Genomic DNA, 18,934 nt, shown 5'->3' with positions numbered 1-18,934 from the left:
CTCTACCAGTACTAGGGAGGGGCTACACCAATACGTGGGAGTGCTGAGGCCGTTGCTCGACTTTTTCTATTTCCAACGAGTCTGAGTCATCATCTTTCTCATCAGCCGCCCCAGAGATAGAATTTGGGTCTGGATTTTTATTCCCTACCTACACTTTGGTCAGAATGCAATGGGCCAAGCCAATATGTTCAATGACAAATGGTGAATTCAAATGCTCCTCGGAAAATCCAAAATTTGAATTTCCAATCAGAAAGTCGGTGTTAATGAACTTTAAAGACGTAATGTGAATAAAGAAAAATGGGCCTGATCATGTGACAGGAGAGGAATAGCGTGCTAGTGCTCTCCGCTACTTCAGACTTTAAATGACTTAAAATACTGCCTTGTCTGAAACAAACGTTAACCATCACAAGTTGTATTTAAAGTTTTTAGCAAATTATTTTGTCATGTGGATGTCTGGTAAAACAATTTACAAGGAGACAGACAAAGAAAAGGGAACATATACCATGAGACTCAGATTAACTGTATTAAAGACTCATTTGACATTTTTTAAAATGATTCTATTAAGAATACTTGCACTGTGTTAAACAGGCTGAGCAATGCTGAGACACAAATAGGTGAACTGGAGGACCAGTGCGCCATGGACAAAAAAGTAATTACAGACCATACTAAATATATGGAATTTTTTGAAAACTAAAATGACGCTCTTGGGGTCTCATTGTAAAAGAAACAACTCCAAAGTTCTAACAGAGTTGCGCTATTTGATGAGTTGGGAATGAGAACAGCCTGTAATTTTTGTTTCTAGGTGCAACTTAGTCTTGAGCCTGGGAGCAGTGATTTGCCAGAGTTGTGTCTAGCCTGAGTTACTTTGCATACAAATAAAGTGATACAATTGTTATTTGGCACTTTAAACTTGCTATTGTACTATTTACTTTTATAGGAACAATGTCTAATAAAGTACAGAAGATGTATTTTACATTTGTGTGGTGTCACTCTGTTGTGTTGTGATTGGTAGATCTATTTACCTTTTAAACTGAAATACAAACAGGAATGTAACACACTGCAGTGTTAGTAATTAAAATAAGTCTGGGTAGGTAATTTAGAGCTATGCCAACTCATGTGCCCGCAGCAGCGCTTATACTTCATGCCACCCCTGGATAAGTAAGTGCCCTACTTGAGCCACCCCAGTAAAAAAAAAAAAAAAAAAAGTGTGGACACGCCACTGCACACACCGCTCCAACGGGCTTTAGGACCCGGTGCTTCCACCGTAATAAGGTAGTAGAACTGAGGAAAGGCAGAAAGGAGAGGGAGAGAGGTGGAGGAGTAGAGAGAGAGGAGAGGAAGAGAGCTGTATTTGTAAAGTCAGAGAAACTCTGAGAGTGGCAGAAGAAAGTTGACACCGTGTAAGATGCACTGCAACCGCAACGAGGATTAATGAGACATCTCCTGCCCGCGAGGAGGAGAGCGCGAGCCGAGCAGGATGCGAGAGAGGATGCTGTGCAGGGGGAAGGGTTGACAAGTCATGCACACCGCTGCTGCTGCTGCTGCTGCTGCCAGGCTGCCAGGCTGCACAGGTGTAAAAGGTGCATCCGCACGCATTCACAGCCGCATCCACACAGCTCGACGGAGGGATGCCGACAACTTTGACTCTCTGTAACCCAACGCTCACATTCCCACTCTGGCACAAACACGTGTAGGATGCATACAATCTAGACGCACATACACACCCTCTGCACATGCCCACGCGAAACGCAAGCAAATCAGTGTTTAGCAGCGGCGTTCAGTCGTGTGGATGGTAAAAACCAGGACGCAGGATTCCCCCGTTTCTCCTCCGAGGACTCATCCAGAGGACAGGACAGGAAAGGATGAGCTTAACGTAAAGGTGAGAAAATATTTAAAGGAACAGATAAAAAACCGAAAGCTGTTTTGACTGCTTTCTTTATTGTAACGTTTTACAGCGTTAACATTACTTTTTTACTGTTATTATTTTTGTTTTTATTTATTGTTCTAGCAACATTTGTAAATCTGTGTAAGTAATAATAAATATCTTAAATGGAAAGCACTGCTGTTGCCTAGATATAACTACAAGTCTACCCATACAATAACAATGCAGAATGTTTTATCAGTATGAGGTTTATTTAATGAATTATCAATTGCTGCAACCAAATACAGTAAATTAATCAAGTTATTATTACACCAAAAATTGCAGGATTTCATCTCTTCGAGTGATTTAAATATATATATATATTTTTATGGATATGTTTTTTTTAATGGATTTCAGTGGAGAGTGCATAAAATCTTCATTATCTCAAACATTATACATGCTATCAAAGTAGAACACAGGTATAATATATGATCTGTTTTAATGAAAAAAATATGGGTAGTCTATGGGAGAGTGCATACAATCATTACTACCTGAAATACCATACATGCTTAAGTAATAATACTTGGTAAACAATTGCTACATGGGGAGATGTTCTGCCAATTGAAGCATGAGATCACTACCTCCACCTTGTTGCCATTTAGGGTACAGTAACATTAACCCTTAGTCTTTTAGGCTACGTAAGTATAAACTGTGAGGTGATGACAAAAGATACAGAAGAAGTTCCCATTTGGGCAACAAATCGTGTCACTGATAGCGCTGTGTTTTAATTTCAGCAGCTTGCAGCCATTGCACACATTTTCCCTATAAAATGCACATTCAGATATTCAGATTTGACTTTCACGTCAGCAGAAAATTTATCAGAGTAGATCATGCACTGTGAGTGGATCTCATAAAAAGAAGGTATGAAAAAGTATTGACTGAAGGTTAATATTTGAGGAAGATGATTTATTAAAAATGTTTCTAATGTCAGAAATCTAAAACAGTTTTTTGCAAGAGATACATTTTACGTGTCTGTAATAGAGTAAAAACGAGCATATGATATCACCTACTGTGCAGAGATCTTCACTTTTCATTATTAATAAATCTGAAAATGTATTTTTTATGTGCACATTTATGAAGATATACCTTATATACAACACGCTGCTTTGGAGTGGAACCTCAACTGCAGCAGAGCAACCCCCGCTTTACAAACACACACAGCTCTCCTCCATTGTTCATGTTTGTATAGCTATTTACTGGTGTATGGCAACCCTGGTGTGCAGTAATATAAAACCATAGCACGCTCATGCAGCATCTCTGAAACCTCAAAAAACCTCACACGTCCGCTCCCCATTAATATACTATATATTCATCTTTTGTTCAAGTAGAAAATCTGAAAATCTTTCAGCCAAAATCTGATTTGCGAGAATATGTGTAAAATTTAAAATATGTATCAGAACACAGTATGAATGAGTGCTTCACAAGGACAAACATTCCTGATTATAGCAAGTCCTTTCTCCGCCCTGTGTGTGTGTTTCCGTGTGTTTCTGTGTGTGTGTGTGTGTGTGTGTGTGTGTGTGTGTGTGAGTGTAAGTGTAGGTCACTGTCAATTAGAGGCCAGCAAATGTGCCCTCCCTCTGTGATGATGATGATGAGGCCATGTAATACATCATGTAAAGATCTGTGAGAGGCTAATTACCTCATTTAGCTGAATGCTGCACACACACTTGTTTTCCTTACTTTGGGGGACATTTTGTTGTTCCCTAAAGGCTCAAATTGACCCTAACCATAACTGCTACATACTAACATTTAATACATACCCTGAATGTAACCTTAGTTAAATTCTTAGCTCAACCAAACCCAAGTAATCCTAAAATGTCAGTGGTTTACCGTGTGTGTACAAGCATTTTGTACCCACGTTGAAGGTGACTTCCCACAGTGTGTGAAGAGTTTTCTGTCATCAAGATTAATATTAGTACACACACCCTCTCTTTTTCTCTTTCACACACAAACACACCAATAAAGACATGCAGCGCATACAGGTCATTCTACTGCAATATGACTGATGTATAAAATATAACTTACACCCATTATTTAAACATAATTTGTCAAGTCAATCACCAGAATAAATGCTTGCATTGTATGTTTCTGCAAACCACTGATATGTAGCATTTGTACGTTATCATGCAGCAGAAATGTTGAAACTAAATGTTTCTTTATGTTTTAATAACTCTATGGTAAATGTGTGGTTATGCACATAAAACTTTGCAGTGATCTGCAGCTTGGGAGCCTACTCGCCTAGGTGTCCTTTAAATTTAGAAATTGAATTTGAATTTTGTGCAATCCCGTGTTGGTATATAGTGTGTTGTATGTTATGGGCATTGTACAAGTGTATACAACATGCGTTTAAGTAACCCTATCTTACACAGTCAGATGTGTCTTACCCAGTTACATCGACGTGTACACATCCATACATGTAAACCCTGGAGAGTATGGCAAAGGGGAGCTAAAGGAGACACTGAAACACATTTGACACATGCACACACACATACATGACAACACAAACAACACAACGTTGTATGATACAGTCAGTCTCTGTACAGTGTGTCTCATGATGCTCACAAATGCACATAAGAGAATACTGAGTACAACATACAACATGCTCTGCAGAGATGCTGGAGCCATTTGCAACATATTGCAGATGGGTAACTTCTGATTCCTCGGGCCTCATTGCACACAGGCACCAGCTGTGCGAGCAGCGTGTGTGTGTGTGTGTGTGTGTGTGTGTGTGTGTGTGTGTGTGTGTGTGTGAAGTGGGTAGTTATGTATGTGAGCATGTAGGAGGCAGGGCATTGAGGGCTTCAAAGGGTTTGTTTACTGTGTCTGAAAGGACAAGATGATGCAAAGCTGCAAAGGATTGCATATGTTTGTGTAGTTTTGTGAAGGAAATCAAATGACATTGTGAAAACTTGTGTGCGTGTGTGTGTGTGTGTGTGTGTGTGTGTGTGTGTGTGTGTGTGTGTGTGTGTGTGTGTGTGTGTGAGGTGAGAGCAGGGCATACCATGAACTGATTCACAAGCTCTCACGGTCATACACACAGTCTGCACAGGGGGGGTTCAAGTAAACCCAGCGCGTGGCGTGACTGCACTCATTTGTTATTATAAAGTAATTCTGTGGAAATTATCCATCCTTTGCAGTCTAATGTGACAGAAACACATCCTTACTGGCAGGCACTGCCACGCTGGAATTATCCCATCCAGTTATTATCAAGCCGAGCAGAGGAACAGCACTGAAATGGCAAATTAGCCTCTGCTTCATTTATCCTGCAGTGAGCACTCCACTCCATGGTGAATTTGTTTCCATAGGAACATGATGTTACTTTGGGCTTTGCGAGCTGTGCAACACGCTCTACGTCACCTCCTGTGGGTTTTTTGTTTGGTTTTTTTTGCTTATCTTTTCTTCTTTAGTTTCCTCTCTGCTCTTGTCAGTCACTCCACTCAGATCAAGAAAAAGAGAGAGGGTGAGAAAAGGGTTTGGAAATGCAATCAATAGAGGCCTTTGGCTGCCACTTTCAGCTTTTTGTTTGGGATATCTCGTAGCCTGCTCTGGTCTTATCAGCCTGACATCGCCGTTCTTCAAGATGTCTTTTTATTAGAGCCTGCGGGCGTTTACAGCTCCAATTTTCTACAGCCTGTATGCTGTTTCTTTTCCACAAGCGTGTTCGCTGTATCTGCATCGCCTCAATCTGTATCAGCTGAGTTATAACAGCAATTACTTCCAGCTCTGTGCATGAGTGTGCGCTGAGAGGCAGAGAGTCAGTGTGTGTCAAAAAGACTGCAGAGTTGCTGAAAATCTGTACAAGAGTCAGCAGCAACAGTTCTCCGCTTTTTGCGACAGGGCTTTATTTCACTTTGGTTGCACACATCCACGTCTTAAGAGCAAGCTTTCATTTCATGGAGCAAGGAGAAATTATACAGAGAGAGACAAGTTTTATACTGTGGCTTTGCTGAAAGTATTGGCTGGATTAAGAAAAATGGAAGGAGTCATATCAGAAGCAAAAAGAAGAGGGGTGTAAGTAAGGGAGGGTGCTGAGTAGATGTGTGGTTGTGTATGTGTATGACAAAGCGCCAGACTAAAGAGGAGAGAGATAGGGAGCAAGAGAAGAGGAGCTCTTGTAAAAGTGTCGCCGGTGATTTGCAGCGGCGTCCTTGCAACCTTCCCTCTACCTGACTGGATGTTTTATGAGCGTTGCAGAATCAGAAAAGGAGGAAAGCTTATAATACAGCTGACAGAAGTCTTTTTATGGTGGATGGGCAGAGGTGCAGGAGGGAGGGGGTGTAATAAAGCTGAGTGCATCTCTCCTGGAATGATGCTGCAGCGATTGGGAGGGGGCAGAAGAGAGAGGGAAAGCTGGTGAAGTGCTACAAATATTAGTGAGCAGCAGTGTGTGTGTGCAGTATGCACCATATGTCCAGATGTGTGTTGTGTTGTGAGGGGGAGGCTGTTTGCTCAGAGCCGTCGCTGACGTCAGTGTGTTGAACGATCACTCAGCTCGTTCGGTATGAGAGGTACTAGCCCTCCATAAAGGGGTGGGTGAATGGGGGTGGGGTGGGGTGGGGTGGTGGTGGTGGTGGGGGGTATCAGCGCGCAGAGCAGAATGCAGCCCTCAGCACCACGCCAGCCCGAAGACACCCAATTATTCCATTTTTTTTCTCTCTGTGCTGTGCGATGAAGCGTGCAACAACGACTCATTGAATTGATCTGGAGCCTGTGAAGCACTCGGCCATGCAGAATGAATACTTACTGATGAGATATTATGTAGTGTGTTGAAATGACACTTTCCTATTTCACTAGGAATGAAAAGACCCTTAACACACAATAAAGAGTTTGTTTGGGGTTGTTTTTTAAAATCTTTTCTCACTCCTCAGCTCACAGTCACATTTCTCCACCACTCAGTTATGTGCTAATTTTAGATATTTCCAGTTTGGAGGTCAGTCATATGTGAGTTTAACACAACTGGGTAATATTTTAAGTCACTTATCACTTCCATGTATGGGGTAATAAGGCGCATATGTCCAACCATCCATCCATTTTCTAAGCAGCTTATCCTGTGCCATGGGTCGCTGAGGGCTGGATGATGTCCCGGCATGCATTAGGTGAGAGGCAGGGTACACCCTAGATAAGTCAACATATAACACATATACATTAAGCTGGCTAAAACTGAGAACATTAACATGTAAAAATGGCACACTAGCGTTTCATTTTCATGAAGATTCCCATCAACGCTGCCTGAAAAAATATGAAAACTGCCACTTCTTCCAATTTCAGTCAAGAAACAAAACAAACTGTGTTACGATTTTGCAGTTCAAAAAGGAGCCAAATGCAGGACAGCAGACAGATGGATTAAACATGTGTGCTTAAATGTAAACTGGTACCAGGCACAGATATAGTAAAAACTGAAGAAAAAGCACAGAAAATAAACTGAGTAATACAGGTCAATATGAGGAGCACAAGAAGTATACACACGATCCGACACAGAAACAGGGAAAACACACAGGGAGGGAGGGTGTTAACAAGGGACAGGTGAGATGTTAATGGTGAACAGATGAAACAGGGTGGGGCAGATAATCACAAAGGCAGGGAAAACACACAAAGGCAAGACGTAAGTAAGACAAGACATGACAGATGATGAGTGACCTTCAAAATAAACAAGAAAAAAAAAATCCATGACAGACTGTGCATTACAGCCAAGGAGTGGGGCAGACAGTCTGATTACTCTGCAGAAACGCAGCTAGTTAAACCTCCTTATTTGTCTGCTCTGGCTCTCTGTAATTAGGCCTGTCCATGTCAGTAAAGCCAAATTCATTCTTTGATTGTTCTCATTTTTTTGTTGTGGACAAGTTTAACATAGTGATATGCTGTTTTATTCTTTTTTTAGTGTGCTGTATTTTAACAACTGGCCAATGGATTGACGTTATCCTTTGAAGGTAACTCTGGCTTAGTTTCAGCTTTCATCTTTGAGGGACTGTCCCTATAAAATACACTAAGTGGCTCATAAAAACTACATTTTATTCTCTTGTACTGCTGCATTTGAATGTTGATCTCATCAATATGTTATGATTGTGAATTGTGATTGGCTGTATTGACATTTAAAATGAGCGATCACACACTTTTAAAGTCGGATTTTAAAGTTCTGCCTATTAACTCTTTAAAACCTGGACTGACATCACTTTTCTTGTCCTACTTTTAGACACCTTTCACAAGTATTTAAACCGTTGAACCTTGAGCAAATTGGTTTGATTTCTTTCAAAAACATTGGAAAAAAAGGCAATGAGCAACTTGTCATGCAATGTCCTGCAAATTGCAAGAAATTAGTATATTTAGAAAATATATTTTTTTAAAAAGCTGAGGGAAAATGTTCTGGAGAAAAGGAGTTCTTATTATCTTTTTTTCTTTTAAATAATAATTATATTTTTAACCTTTTTTTCAGGTACATTTGTCTTTTAGCTCACTTTTTTGTTTTTGTTTTTTTTTTCTTTGGAATGTTTTTTGTTTTTTGTTTGTTTTTACTTTCTGGTTATCAAATGTAGTTTGCCCAGATTTCAAAGGGTTAAATATTATTTGTGAATGATTTGTGTAACTGAATTGTCTTGTGATGTTGTTTTTATGTCATTTTTTCAGCAGAGCATTCACGTTAATTAATTGATGTAAAAAGATGATCAGTTATCAGAGCCCTGGTCTGCTCTTGGTGTGTAGTGAGCATGTGAACTCCAGTGGCTGGAGATTTTCACTCATAGAAAGTGATCCAGAAAAAACAAGTTCTGAAACTTTCAGATGATCTAAAATAGTCTTTATTCATCATACAGTGGTGCTAATCAGTGAACTAACGCTCTATAACTTGCCCATTTTGGGACTGTTGCGTGACTATCCAATATTTTATCCCATAGAAGGAGAGGTGTTGGATTCTGCTGACAGCGATATCTCCAGCTGTGCCAACACAACCCATAACCAGTGAGCATGCGAGCAAGCGTGTTTTCTGTGCACAGGGCCCTTTGACCCTTTAGTGCAAGTGACGTAGGCGGTAATGAAATTTGAATAGTGGTGACAACTGAAAGACACAGGTGTGAACACAGTTGTGTCTCGGCTGTCTACTTGTGTTTGGCTCACCTGAAATCATCTTAACACCAGGTGTAAACAGGCTCGATCAGATTTCCAGCTTCAGTTTGGGAATTTCAGCTGTGTTGGGTGGCAGAAATTTCTGTACACTGCTAATGGAGGCCTCTTGAAAATAATTTTTCCCCATTATCATGGCCATTTCAACATACCACAGTTCCTAGGCCTCAGTACTCACATGAGGCAAGAAAAAACCTTAACAATGTTATTTTGGAAATCCAAAAAATACGGCAGGCAAAGTCCTTCCATAATAACATCTCGTCCGGTCCACTGCCAACTTTATATCTATTACTCTCTCACATAAAACAATACAACACGTTCCTACAGGACAAAGCACGGTCAAAAATGTATATCGAACCCCACCTACGCAGACTTCTCATCATCTTCTAGCACGACATCATCCCCTCCTCTTTTGTCATGCGCACTAAACTGCCTTACAGCACCTGTTGCACATATTAAACATTACTTTAGTTTAGTCTACTGCTATAGTCTTTAGTCTACCATTCAAAATACACAAAAACTGTTGTAAAAACTTCAATAATATCAAAACCTATATAATATTTCATATACAAGCATTTTTACCAAGTAGAAAATATGTGATTAAGTAGCTCTTACATAGCTGAATTTCAGATATTAGTGAGCCTGTTAAGAGAACAACTTGTCTGATCATTGTCCTGTATGGAGTGGTACAAGCTGAAAGCACAGCTTGTTCTGAGGACATTGACACTGTGACCAAGGTTGGAGTTGTTTGGACCAAATAGTCAGCACTTACTCTGCACTGGCGTCTTCTATTGGATGTGAATTTGGGGAAGGGGTTCAGTTTAGGCATGTAGCCCAAATAGTGAGTTTGTACATGAATGTGAAAAATAATAGCTTACTCCAAAGTCTAAATCTATGTGTGACTGTTCTTCTCTTAACAGACCTCCTCGCCCTCATCACACTGGATAAACAGCTGCCCGACTCCTCGCCTGTCTTGAATGAAACCCTCTGAAGGTGGACGGGGTACATTAAATAAATTACATGTCCTAAAGGAGTGCTGCCGTGGCAAGCAGCAAACCCACAGCCATAAATCAACACTGGAGGACTTTGATTTCTTCATCATGGCTTCTTGCGGCAACAACAGAGGAACAGGCATGTTGGCAGGCCTGCTGACCTACGGATGTGCGCCATAGGATTCTATTTCTGGAGCCTCATTGCTTTTACAGATTAACTGCCCTCAAATATGGCCCCAATCCATTCATTGCGCCACTAGTTTGACTGCTGTCGGAGGTTGTGCATATTCAAGCTTCAAAACGCCCCACTGTGCTTCAATCCAGTCATCTGAAGGCCCACTGCCTTTGGCCTGTTTTTTTTTAAAGCATTGTCAGTGCAGACAAACACAAGGCTGCATGTTGTGTCAGACTGAAAGTCATTTTTGTTTTTCTCCTTACAATCATTTCTCAACACACAAGTTATTTCTCATTTCCGTCCAAAAAGACTGAAAGATTGACGTCCAAAGCTTTCATGCTAATAACATGACACTGTGCTCAGATTAAGACTTCAATTTTTATTGCAGGAGACATTTTTCTTGAGTTCTTGTCCTGAGGGCACTGAAATCCCATTGCCCAGTGTTTTCATTAGCCTGTCTGAGGCTAATCAAGGTCCTCCATCATCAGAATTGACATTTCCATATTGTATGAGAGAGAAAGCAGCCTGCATTAGCATATTCATGAACACTGACACACTCAGTCATGTGAAATAGAAGACATGGGGCAAACCCTGAGCCATCAAGCCCTGAAACAAATAGCTTATGACATGTGAGGAAAAGAGAATCTTGAAACGCAACTTCAGCACATCCCACAGAACACAGGAGAAGGCCACCACTGGCATACTGAGGATATTTCATAAACCTGGCATGTGCTGTTGGCCTCTGGACTATAGGAGAGAAATTAAAGAATAGGATTAAAGATGGATTATCACTGAAAAACTAGAGCCACCAAAGCAGCTGCCTTTGTGTAAGTCCACCGGACGCTCTTCAGGGAGACGCTCTGCAGACTGATTTGTAGATTACATTTGGTTGTTGATGTGGTGGCATTAAAAGAGAGGGATGGAGAATCTAGATGAGCTGGAGCACCCTCTTCTGGGAGAAAACCCCAATAACAGCCGGGCATCAGGGCCAGGGCTGGGAACCGGGACAGGACCTGGTGGGATGTTCAAGGGCATCTTGGTGAAGTGTGAGGAGGACAGGGCCTACCCTCCTTTAGCATGGAGGAGCTATTGTGGACATCCTCCTGAGCTTCAGCAGCAGCAGCTGCTGGACCCTTGCTCCTTACCTCGCACACTGGAGTCCTTCTACCCACCAGCCCCCATCTGGGGCCACGCAGACTCCCTGCTCAGCAAAGACTACCTGGAGACCACCTTTGTGGACATTCGACCCGGCTCCACACTGGAGAGAAAGCTGCTGGCCGAGACACAGGACTTCCACAGTGTGTCCTACAGCATGGATGATGAGGACGACCTGCTCCCCGACTCTGACGTAAGACAGTGACCGAAGTGATGTTGAGTATGTTTTTTCTTGTGTGCTGACAACTGGGTTTTTGCATTTTAAAGGTCCAGGGGTTAGGATTTAGGGGGATATGTTTTCAGAAATTGAGTATTGTGAGTATCTTTTCTAAGAATTGTTGTATTTTTTTTTCTACATAAGGAGCAGGTCCTCGTCAACAGAGTACGCCATGCTGTTTCTACAGTAGCTCAGAACAGACAAACCAAATGCTGTCTCTCTAAGGCCATTTGCGTTTTTTTGCTTCTCTGTGTTTATACCTTTTTACGCTGTAAAGACACTTTTTGTTTGGAGATTAGATTTATTGATCTAAGTATATCTCCTTCACGGTTGGTGGAGATATGCCCCCCTCTCAGCTAGCTGCTATTGGCCTTCTTCCTGTTGACCTATTGCATCACACACCAAACAAGTTAGCAAGGTTGCTTGTCAAACAGTGAAAACATGGATAACTTGCTGGCGCTATACATTTCATATGTAATCTACGCTTTACTCTTTGTCTTCATCTTGTGTTGTTTTCTTTCCTTCTTCTTCGTCCTCTGTTTTTCCCGCCTTTCTTCTACAAATTTATGCTGTTCGAATTTAAAGCCTGGCGCAGACTTAGTACAATTTCAATCAGACTAACATGTTTACGTGTATTTTAAATGTCCAGTGTTAGTTTGAAAAACTCAATAATTCAACTTTTTCTAGTATCATGTAAATGTACTAAGTGAAGGAATCCTAACCAGGAGTAGTTTCAGCTGGTTGCAATCTGCAATCCTCACTGCTAGATGCCACTAAATCACCCTAAATCTCACACAGTGCTCCTTTAAAACAAAAATAATGACAGTGCCATCAGAAAGCAGTGCAGTTCATTATATTAATGCAGATACTCAAGAGAAAGACCAGTAACACTTGCATAGAGCTAAAACCAACAATTATTTTCTGGATTAACTGTTTCAGTGTCTTGACTATTAAGCATCAGATGATAGTGGAAAAAGTCCCGGTATAATGTCCCAAAGCGATGGCGTTTGAATGTCTTGTTTTCTCAAACCAAAAATAGTCTGTTTATAAAAAATAAAAACAGAGAAAAGCAGCAAATCTACACACTGGAGAAGCTCAATCAGGGAATAATTGCTGGATAAATGACTGAAATGATGAAGTGATAATCAAAACATAATCATCCTGTTTTTCACTTGGAGGAGTTTTGCATAAAAAGTAAGAGAGGCTCTCATATTCTCACTACAGATTCTGGGAACCAAAGAGGGACTTAAAATAGACATATGAGCAATGCATTTCAGCGGTAGGCAGCAATTGAATGCTTACTGTCAAAAAGCCAGATTACATAAAGCTCCTCTCCTGCTGCGGTGCAGGTAATGACACTACAATAGCAATGGAGGATGCCAGTTCTATTTCATAGATCACTGAGCAAAGCCCACCCTGCAGTGAAATGTAAATTAGCTTTAAGACTCTTACAGTGGTCACCTGATGTTTTAGGAGCCAACGTGAGAATGTATATGCTGTAAATGTCACAAGTTAGTAGCCGCTGATTGTTTAAATTATTATAAAGGGCTCTCAGCAAGGTTATGTCAAAAGGTCCAATTACCCGCTGTGAGTAAAAGGCTGAAGGCTGTTTTAACATTATTACTTTGATTAAGAATGTGCAAGTGGACAAACACACAGTGGCACAATTAAAATCAAGAGGCTGCAGCAAAGTTTGCTCCAGAAGGACAAAAGAACAGCACACGAAATAACTTTTTTTACAGCTCATTCTGAATGCTGGCAGTCGTGCAATGACGCAAAGGCTTGTGGGAATAAAACCTTGCAGTGACCTCAAAGAGGCACAACACAACATCTCTGTCTCCTTTGTTTCACTTCAAGCGCTTAGTGAAAGGACTCAAACTGCCCCCAAAACTCATTCATTGTTTCATGCTGAATTTACGCTGGGGAGCTGATTGATATGTCAAAGCAGGAGAAATGACCTTTGGAGCATCCCGTCCTGAGTGACTTTACACATGAGCACGGTGTCTGTCAGCTTATTTCATAGGGTGCCGGTGTATGAAACATTTGCTCAAATGTTACATGAGCATCTTTAGGGAGGAAAAATGCACAATTATTTCACGCACACAATAAAAAAAGCAGAGTGCAATGACACGATCCGAGTGAGAGAGGAAGTCAGATTGAATATGCAGCTGTTTCAAAAAGATGCGTGAGTCACGAATCGCCTGCGGTCAGCGGAGCTAGTGCACATCCAGACTAACCCCATTCAGTCACATAATCTTACAGGCACCAGCAAAGTTTTACAACCGTTGTGGAGGACGTGGACACAACATAAAAAAACATTTTTAATACTTCCATAAAACTGTGACTAAGAGTTATTTTCTAACTAAGAGTTTGAAAATATTATCTTAGTATGTCTAATGCAGCTTTTAAAAATAATGATTGAATAACTAACCTCATGGTCCTGGAGAGCAGGTAGCGGTCTGGACCCAAATGCAGACAATAAAAGAGAGAGCTGGATGAAATCAAAAGGTTTTGTTGTTTTCCAAAAAGCATACAGTCCAAATATCAAGCAGCTGAAATCAAACAAGCACAGAAAAGCAGGCAACCAAACTCCAAACCAAAAATGAAGACAAACTGTAGAGTAAAGGCACTCTGCCGCTGTCAGTAGGGAGACACTAACTGGGGAAATGAGAACAGGTGATTTGATTGCAGGACCAGTGAGGGACAGGTGAAACTAAACGGGGCAAGGTAGATAATTAAAACTGATGGGAAAACACCTGGGCAGGAGAGAGGAGATGTGAATAACAAAATAAAAACAGAAAACATTGAATATGACTGAAGAATAGAAATAACCAAGAAAAAACATGACAGCCTAAATGAAACTAACAAAACCATGTTCAAAAACACAAAGTGATATTTACCAATGGTGGGACCAAGTCATTGTTTTGCAACAAGTCTCAATTCTTCGCCTCAAGTCAGGTCCCAAGTGCACTAAACGTGCATAAAATAATGTGCCTTTCTCCAAATGTAATGCTGTTTTGATGTCAGAGTTAAAATCAATTAAATTTACAAAGATAATTTAAATAATGTATTTTAAAAATGTATGTATTTGTTAGCCCTCTCAAACCTGGCCATTTTTTTGTGTTGCATTTGTCTTTAACAAGCGTTTAAACTTTTAACTGAGCAGATTGGTTTGATTTGTTTTAAAAACATGGGAAACAAAATGGCAATGAGCAAATTGTTAGTTACTGACTTTTCTTTTTCTGTTTTGCACATTTTTAGGTAACTTTCTTGAATTCAAAAAAACTATAATAATTAATTTCTTACCATTGTTTTGTGTCATTTCTTGTAAAGTAACTTATTGCTTTCCTGGTTCTTCACTGCATGTCCACTGTTGGATTGGTGGAAACAAAGAGGATTATCTGGGGAATTAAGTGGCATCTTGCTGGGATTGATTGAGAGTTGATGTTAGCTGATTCAGAAAATGAAGGGAAATTATTTGATTTGTGGCACACAATAATTAATATTTGGGCTTGAGGAGAAGGTATTAAGTATTTTGAAGTCAAGACTCAAGTCCAAGTGAGGTCTTGCGTCATTGGCGTGAAAGTCCAAGGCGAGTTGCAAGTCTTTTAATTTTGTTTTAAAAAATTTAGTCATTTGAATGGGATATACACCTCTGTTTTTTCCTATACGGTAAAATCAAGAGTAATGGGCTCCCACATAGTCAATGGAAATATATTTGTAGTGCTTACAGCATTTCAAAATAACATTTAGAAAATTCTTCATATATATAGTTTATATATATCTCCATGAACATAATTCACAGATCTTTGAGCCACTTTGAGTCAAAGAAATAGTCCCCATGAAATGAAATTCATCTCCACTGCATGGGTCTGGAGGAAGAGATCTTAAAACCTGGCCAAACAACAGCAAAACTATCTGCTTGAACAGAAACAGTTAGAGGTCTTCTTTGTGATGTAACCTGAACTCAAACTAAGTGCACTCTGTTTGAATCCCAGGACTCATCCATTGATGACTTCAGTGATACAGACAGTGAGAGCAACTTCCCTCTGATGATCCCTCAGGACTACCTGGGTTTAGCCTTCTTCTCCATGCTCTGCTGCTTCTGGCCCCTGGGCATCGCTGCCTTCTACCTTTCACAAAAGGTACATCCTCATGCACGCATGCACACACACACACACACACACGCACACACACAGTCTTGAGCTGGTGATGAAGATGCAACCTGGCACTGTACTTCACAGCCACGGGTGATTTCTTACCCTCTGCAGTGTGTGTAGACTAACAACAGGTCCAGTGTCTTTAGTGCAGTGGACATTATGGAATTGCTCCAGTTTAAACAGGGATGAATTACACTTAGATTTGCACAATTATGCCACAAGAGCTTGAAACAACACAGAACTCCTGAACAATTGAAGGAAGAATTTGCGTGGGGTTTTTTTTTTTTTTTCTTCAGTTAGATCATGTTAGAAACACAAGACTCTGTAAAAACCTCTCCCTCCCATAATTTAGACTGCTTATGCGGAAGCTTAATTATAATTTTTGAGCCATGTGATTGTCTACAGTTATTATTCATCATCTTCTATCTTTGATGTTCTATTTAATAAACATGCCTGTATCAGTGTCATGACTCTTTAAAACAATCCTCACAACTTTTTGTCCTTTTCCCAGATGACCCATTCATCTGACAGGTGTGGCATTCATCAAGGTGCTGATTAAACAGCATCATTACTGCATAGGTGTGCCTTGCGATGGTCACAAGGCCACTCTAAAATGTGCAATTTGATCAACAACATAACGCCATAGTTGATGCATGTTTTAGAGGTTTCACAAGGACGCCCTGATTGCATTACATATATAATCGACAAAAGCACACTGCAGTATACATCGACAAAACATGAGAAATGATGCGGATACTAAAGTGCACAGTAAAAGCAGTCATCACTCAAAGAAAACATGTATTCAGTGTGCTCCATTTCCATCAGAAGAGATTTCAGTTGATTAAGAGGGATTGGCACGCCTAATTTTAAGATCTTGTGCAGGTCCTTCCACTTGTGTGGGCATACTATTTAAAAGCCAGTTTCCTGATCTCAGTGCTAATACAATAATTGCCACTGACCTGCCTCACAAGGTCACTACAAAAAGGTAAGGCACACCATTGCAAAGTTCAGCAAATATATTTAATCAAATTAAACCAAATCGGACCAAATTATACTAAATATATACAAGGTGCAGTGTGAAAGTCAGTCATATTAGTGACGGGTGGTGCACAAGTGTAAAATGTGTGCAGGTTGTAAAGATGCAAAGAACTGAGGCAACATAACCAAAGCAAAGAGGTTCAGCTGGAGACTGAGCTATAAGCTGCACACATGCTTATATAACCTAACACACTCTCAGGTGTTTACAGTTGCTCCAACGATCACCTGCCTGCAGAGATAGCACATAGAAGGACGAGAGATGACACCCCAGTGGTCTTCACACTGCTGAATGCAGAAATGTCCACCAGAGCTGTTGCTCCTGAGCTCAGTGTTCATTTAACAGCCATAAGACATCTCCAATGTGAGATTCCATTAATTTGGCATGACATCTAGCTGGTATACTGATGAACTGCTGTCAGATCAAGACTCTGGTGAGGGCAGTGGGAATGCAAATGAGCCTCCCTGAGACGGTTTCTGATATTTTGTGCAAAAATTCTTTGTTTGTGTAAACCTATTATTGCAGCAGCTGTCCAGGTGGCTGTTCTCAGACAACTGAGCAGGTGAAAACACTGGAGGTGGAGGTCTTGTGCTTGTGTGGCTACATGTGGTCTGCATGTAGTTGTGTGGCCCATTGGATGTACTGCCAAATTCACTGAAACAACATTGGAGACTGGTTATGGTAGTGAAATGAACATGAAGTTCATGGCAACTACCTCTGTAGTAATGCTGCTGTTTAATCAGCATCTTGATATGCCACACCTGTCAGGTATATGGATTCCCTTGGAAAAGGAGATGTGCTAACTAACATGGATTTTACATAACTAATATAACATTTACATTTTACATAACATAACACTGGCTTTTTTTTTTAATCTTTATATCTTTAACTTGTCAATTTGATAGCTGAGATGATCAGTCTCTTCTAACACAAAGCAGGTGGAAATATGGAGCAGGCCAAAGGGAAAAGGAGACAACATCACTGCAGAAACTACCTCATCAGTCACTATTACCACTGACAGTGTGGAAGAGCCCCTGACGTCTCTATCTCTACTCGCCAGAGGCCTCCTGGTTTATGCAGGCATCCTTCCAGCAGTGCAAAAAAAAAATCCCATTAAAACCTTTGCAAAGCTAACTGGCAGCAAGCTGCAAAGGGCCTTTTGATCAGATCAATGGCCTTCGTTAAGGTTTAATTAGAGTCATAACAAGAAGTCTCAAGGTGATAGATTTCCAATATTGTTGAGTGCTACCTAAAACAGGGGTCAGAGTCAAAGACGAGGACTGGAAGGAGAGAGGAATGAAGGAGGAGCAAGTGATGAATGAGGCACAAACGGCTGGTGTGATTCAGAGGTGGAACATAATATGGGCTTAGCGTGTGATTGGAATGAGTGGAAGAGGAAAGTGGAGGCCGGGGAGGACGTTGACAAATGATGACGAATACCACTCTCCCTCCCTCTAATCCTTATCTCCCTCTCCTCTCTGCTACAGACCAACAAGGCATCAGCTCAGGGGGATTTTCAGGGGGCCAACGCAGCGTCTCGCCAGGCTCTGTGGCTCTCAGTGCTCTCCATTGTGTTTGGAATCATAACGTACATCTGTGCCATCGCTGCACTGATTTCATACCTTTCTGGTAAACCACCATAAAAACAACTCTTGCACACACAAACACACACACACACACACACACACACACACACACACACACACACACACACACACACACACACACACACACACACACACACACACACACAAACCCAGACCTTTCACACATTTCATGAATATCAACACAATGCATCACCTGTAAATGTAATCACAGTCTTTGTCTGGAGTCATGTTATATCTACACCACGCTGGAAAAGGACAGGGAAAACTGGAGAGCTGGTGTATACATTTTATCACTTCTAATTGGATAAGGACATATTAAACTCAGAGAAGAAGAATCATTGAAAAAGACATTACACAATATCACTCGTTATAGGAGTTTAAGTCTGTAAATGTTATTTATTTTGTTACCCAAGGACTTAAGTTACCTGCCATCCTTTAAATTTGTGCTGTAGTCATCATCACGTCACTTAAGTAAAAAAAAATGCAGATGTTATCACAAGACTGTAGATATCACTGTCACATAACAAAGGATGCATAATGGGAAGTGAGGGGACACGT

At 40.8% G+C, this 18,934-nt stretch overlaps 1 protein-coding gene across 2 annotated transcripts; it reads left to right on the top strand.

Annotated features, from left to right (window-relative positions):
- Positions 1-1,298: 1,298 nt before the first annotated feature.
- On the top strand, positions 1,299-18,524 carry tmem91 (transmembrane protein 91). Of its 2 annotated transcripts, XM_088079220.1 has the most exons (5): positions 1,299-1,879; positions 7,800-7,848; positions 9,955-11,549; positions 15,572-15,718; positions 18,257-18,524. In XM_088079220.1, the coding sequence occupies exons 3-5, from the start codon at positions 11,121-11,123 to the stop codon at positions 18,410-18,412; spliced, it is 732 nt and encodes a 243-aa protein (XP_087935346.1). In that variant the 5' UTR covers positions 1,299-1,879; positions 7,800-7,848; positions 9,955-11,120; the 3' UTR covers positions 18,413-18,524. The 2 variants fall into 2 exon arrangements, with proteins under 2 accessions (XP_087935346.1, XP_087935345.1); XM_088079219.1 differs by lacking the exon at positions 7,800-7,848.
- The last annotated feature ends 410 nt before the right edge of the window (positions 18,525-18,934 follow it).

The sequence above is a fragment of the Plectropomus leopardus genome, chromosome 6 (assembly GCF_026936395.1).
Source record: "Plectropomus leopardus strain MGB_pleo_1.0 chromosome 6, ASM2693639v1, whole genome shotgun sequence".
NCBI lineage: Eukaryota > Metazoa > Chordata > Actinopteri > Perciformes > Serranidae > Plectropomus > Plectropomus leopardus.
This window is presented reverse-complemented; position numbering and strand designations above follow the sequence as displayed.

Excerpts from the sequence above, each read along its gene's own strand:
- tmem91 (XM_088079219.1), top strand. The coding sequence starts at position 11,121 with ATGGAGAATCTAGATGAGCTGGAGCACCCTCTTCTGGGAGAAAACCCC. Across the intron at positions 11,550-15,571 it reads ACCTGCTCCCCGACTCTGAC|GACTCATCCATTGATGACTT; the intron begins GTAAGACAGTGA and ends TTTGAATCCCAG. Across the intron at positions 15,719-18,256 it reads CCTTCTACCTTTCACAAAAG|ACCAACAAGGCATCAGCTCA; the intron begins GTACATCCTCAT and ends TCTCTGCTACAG.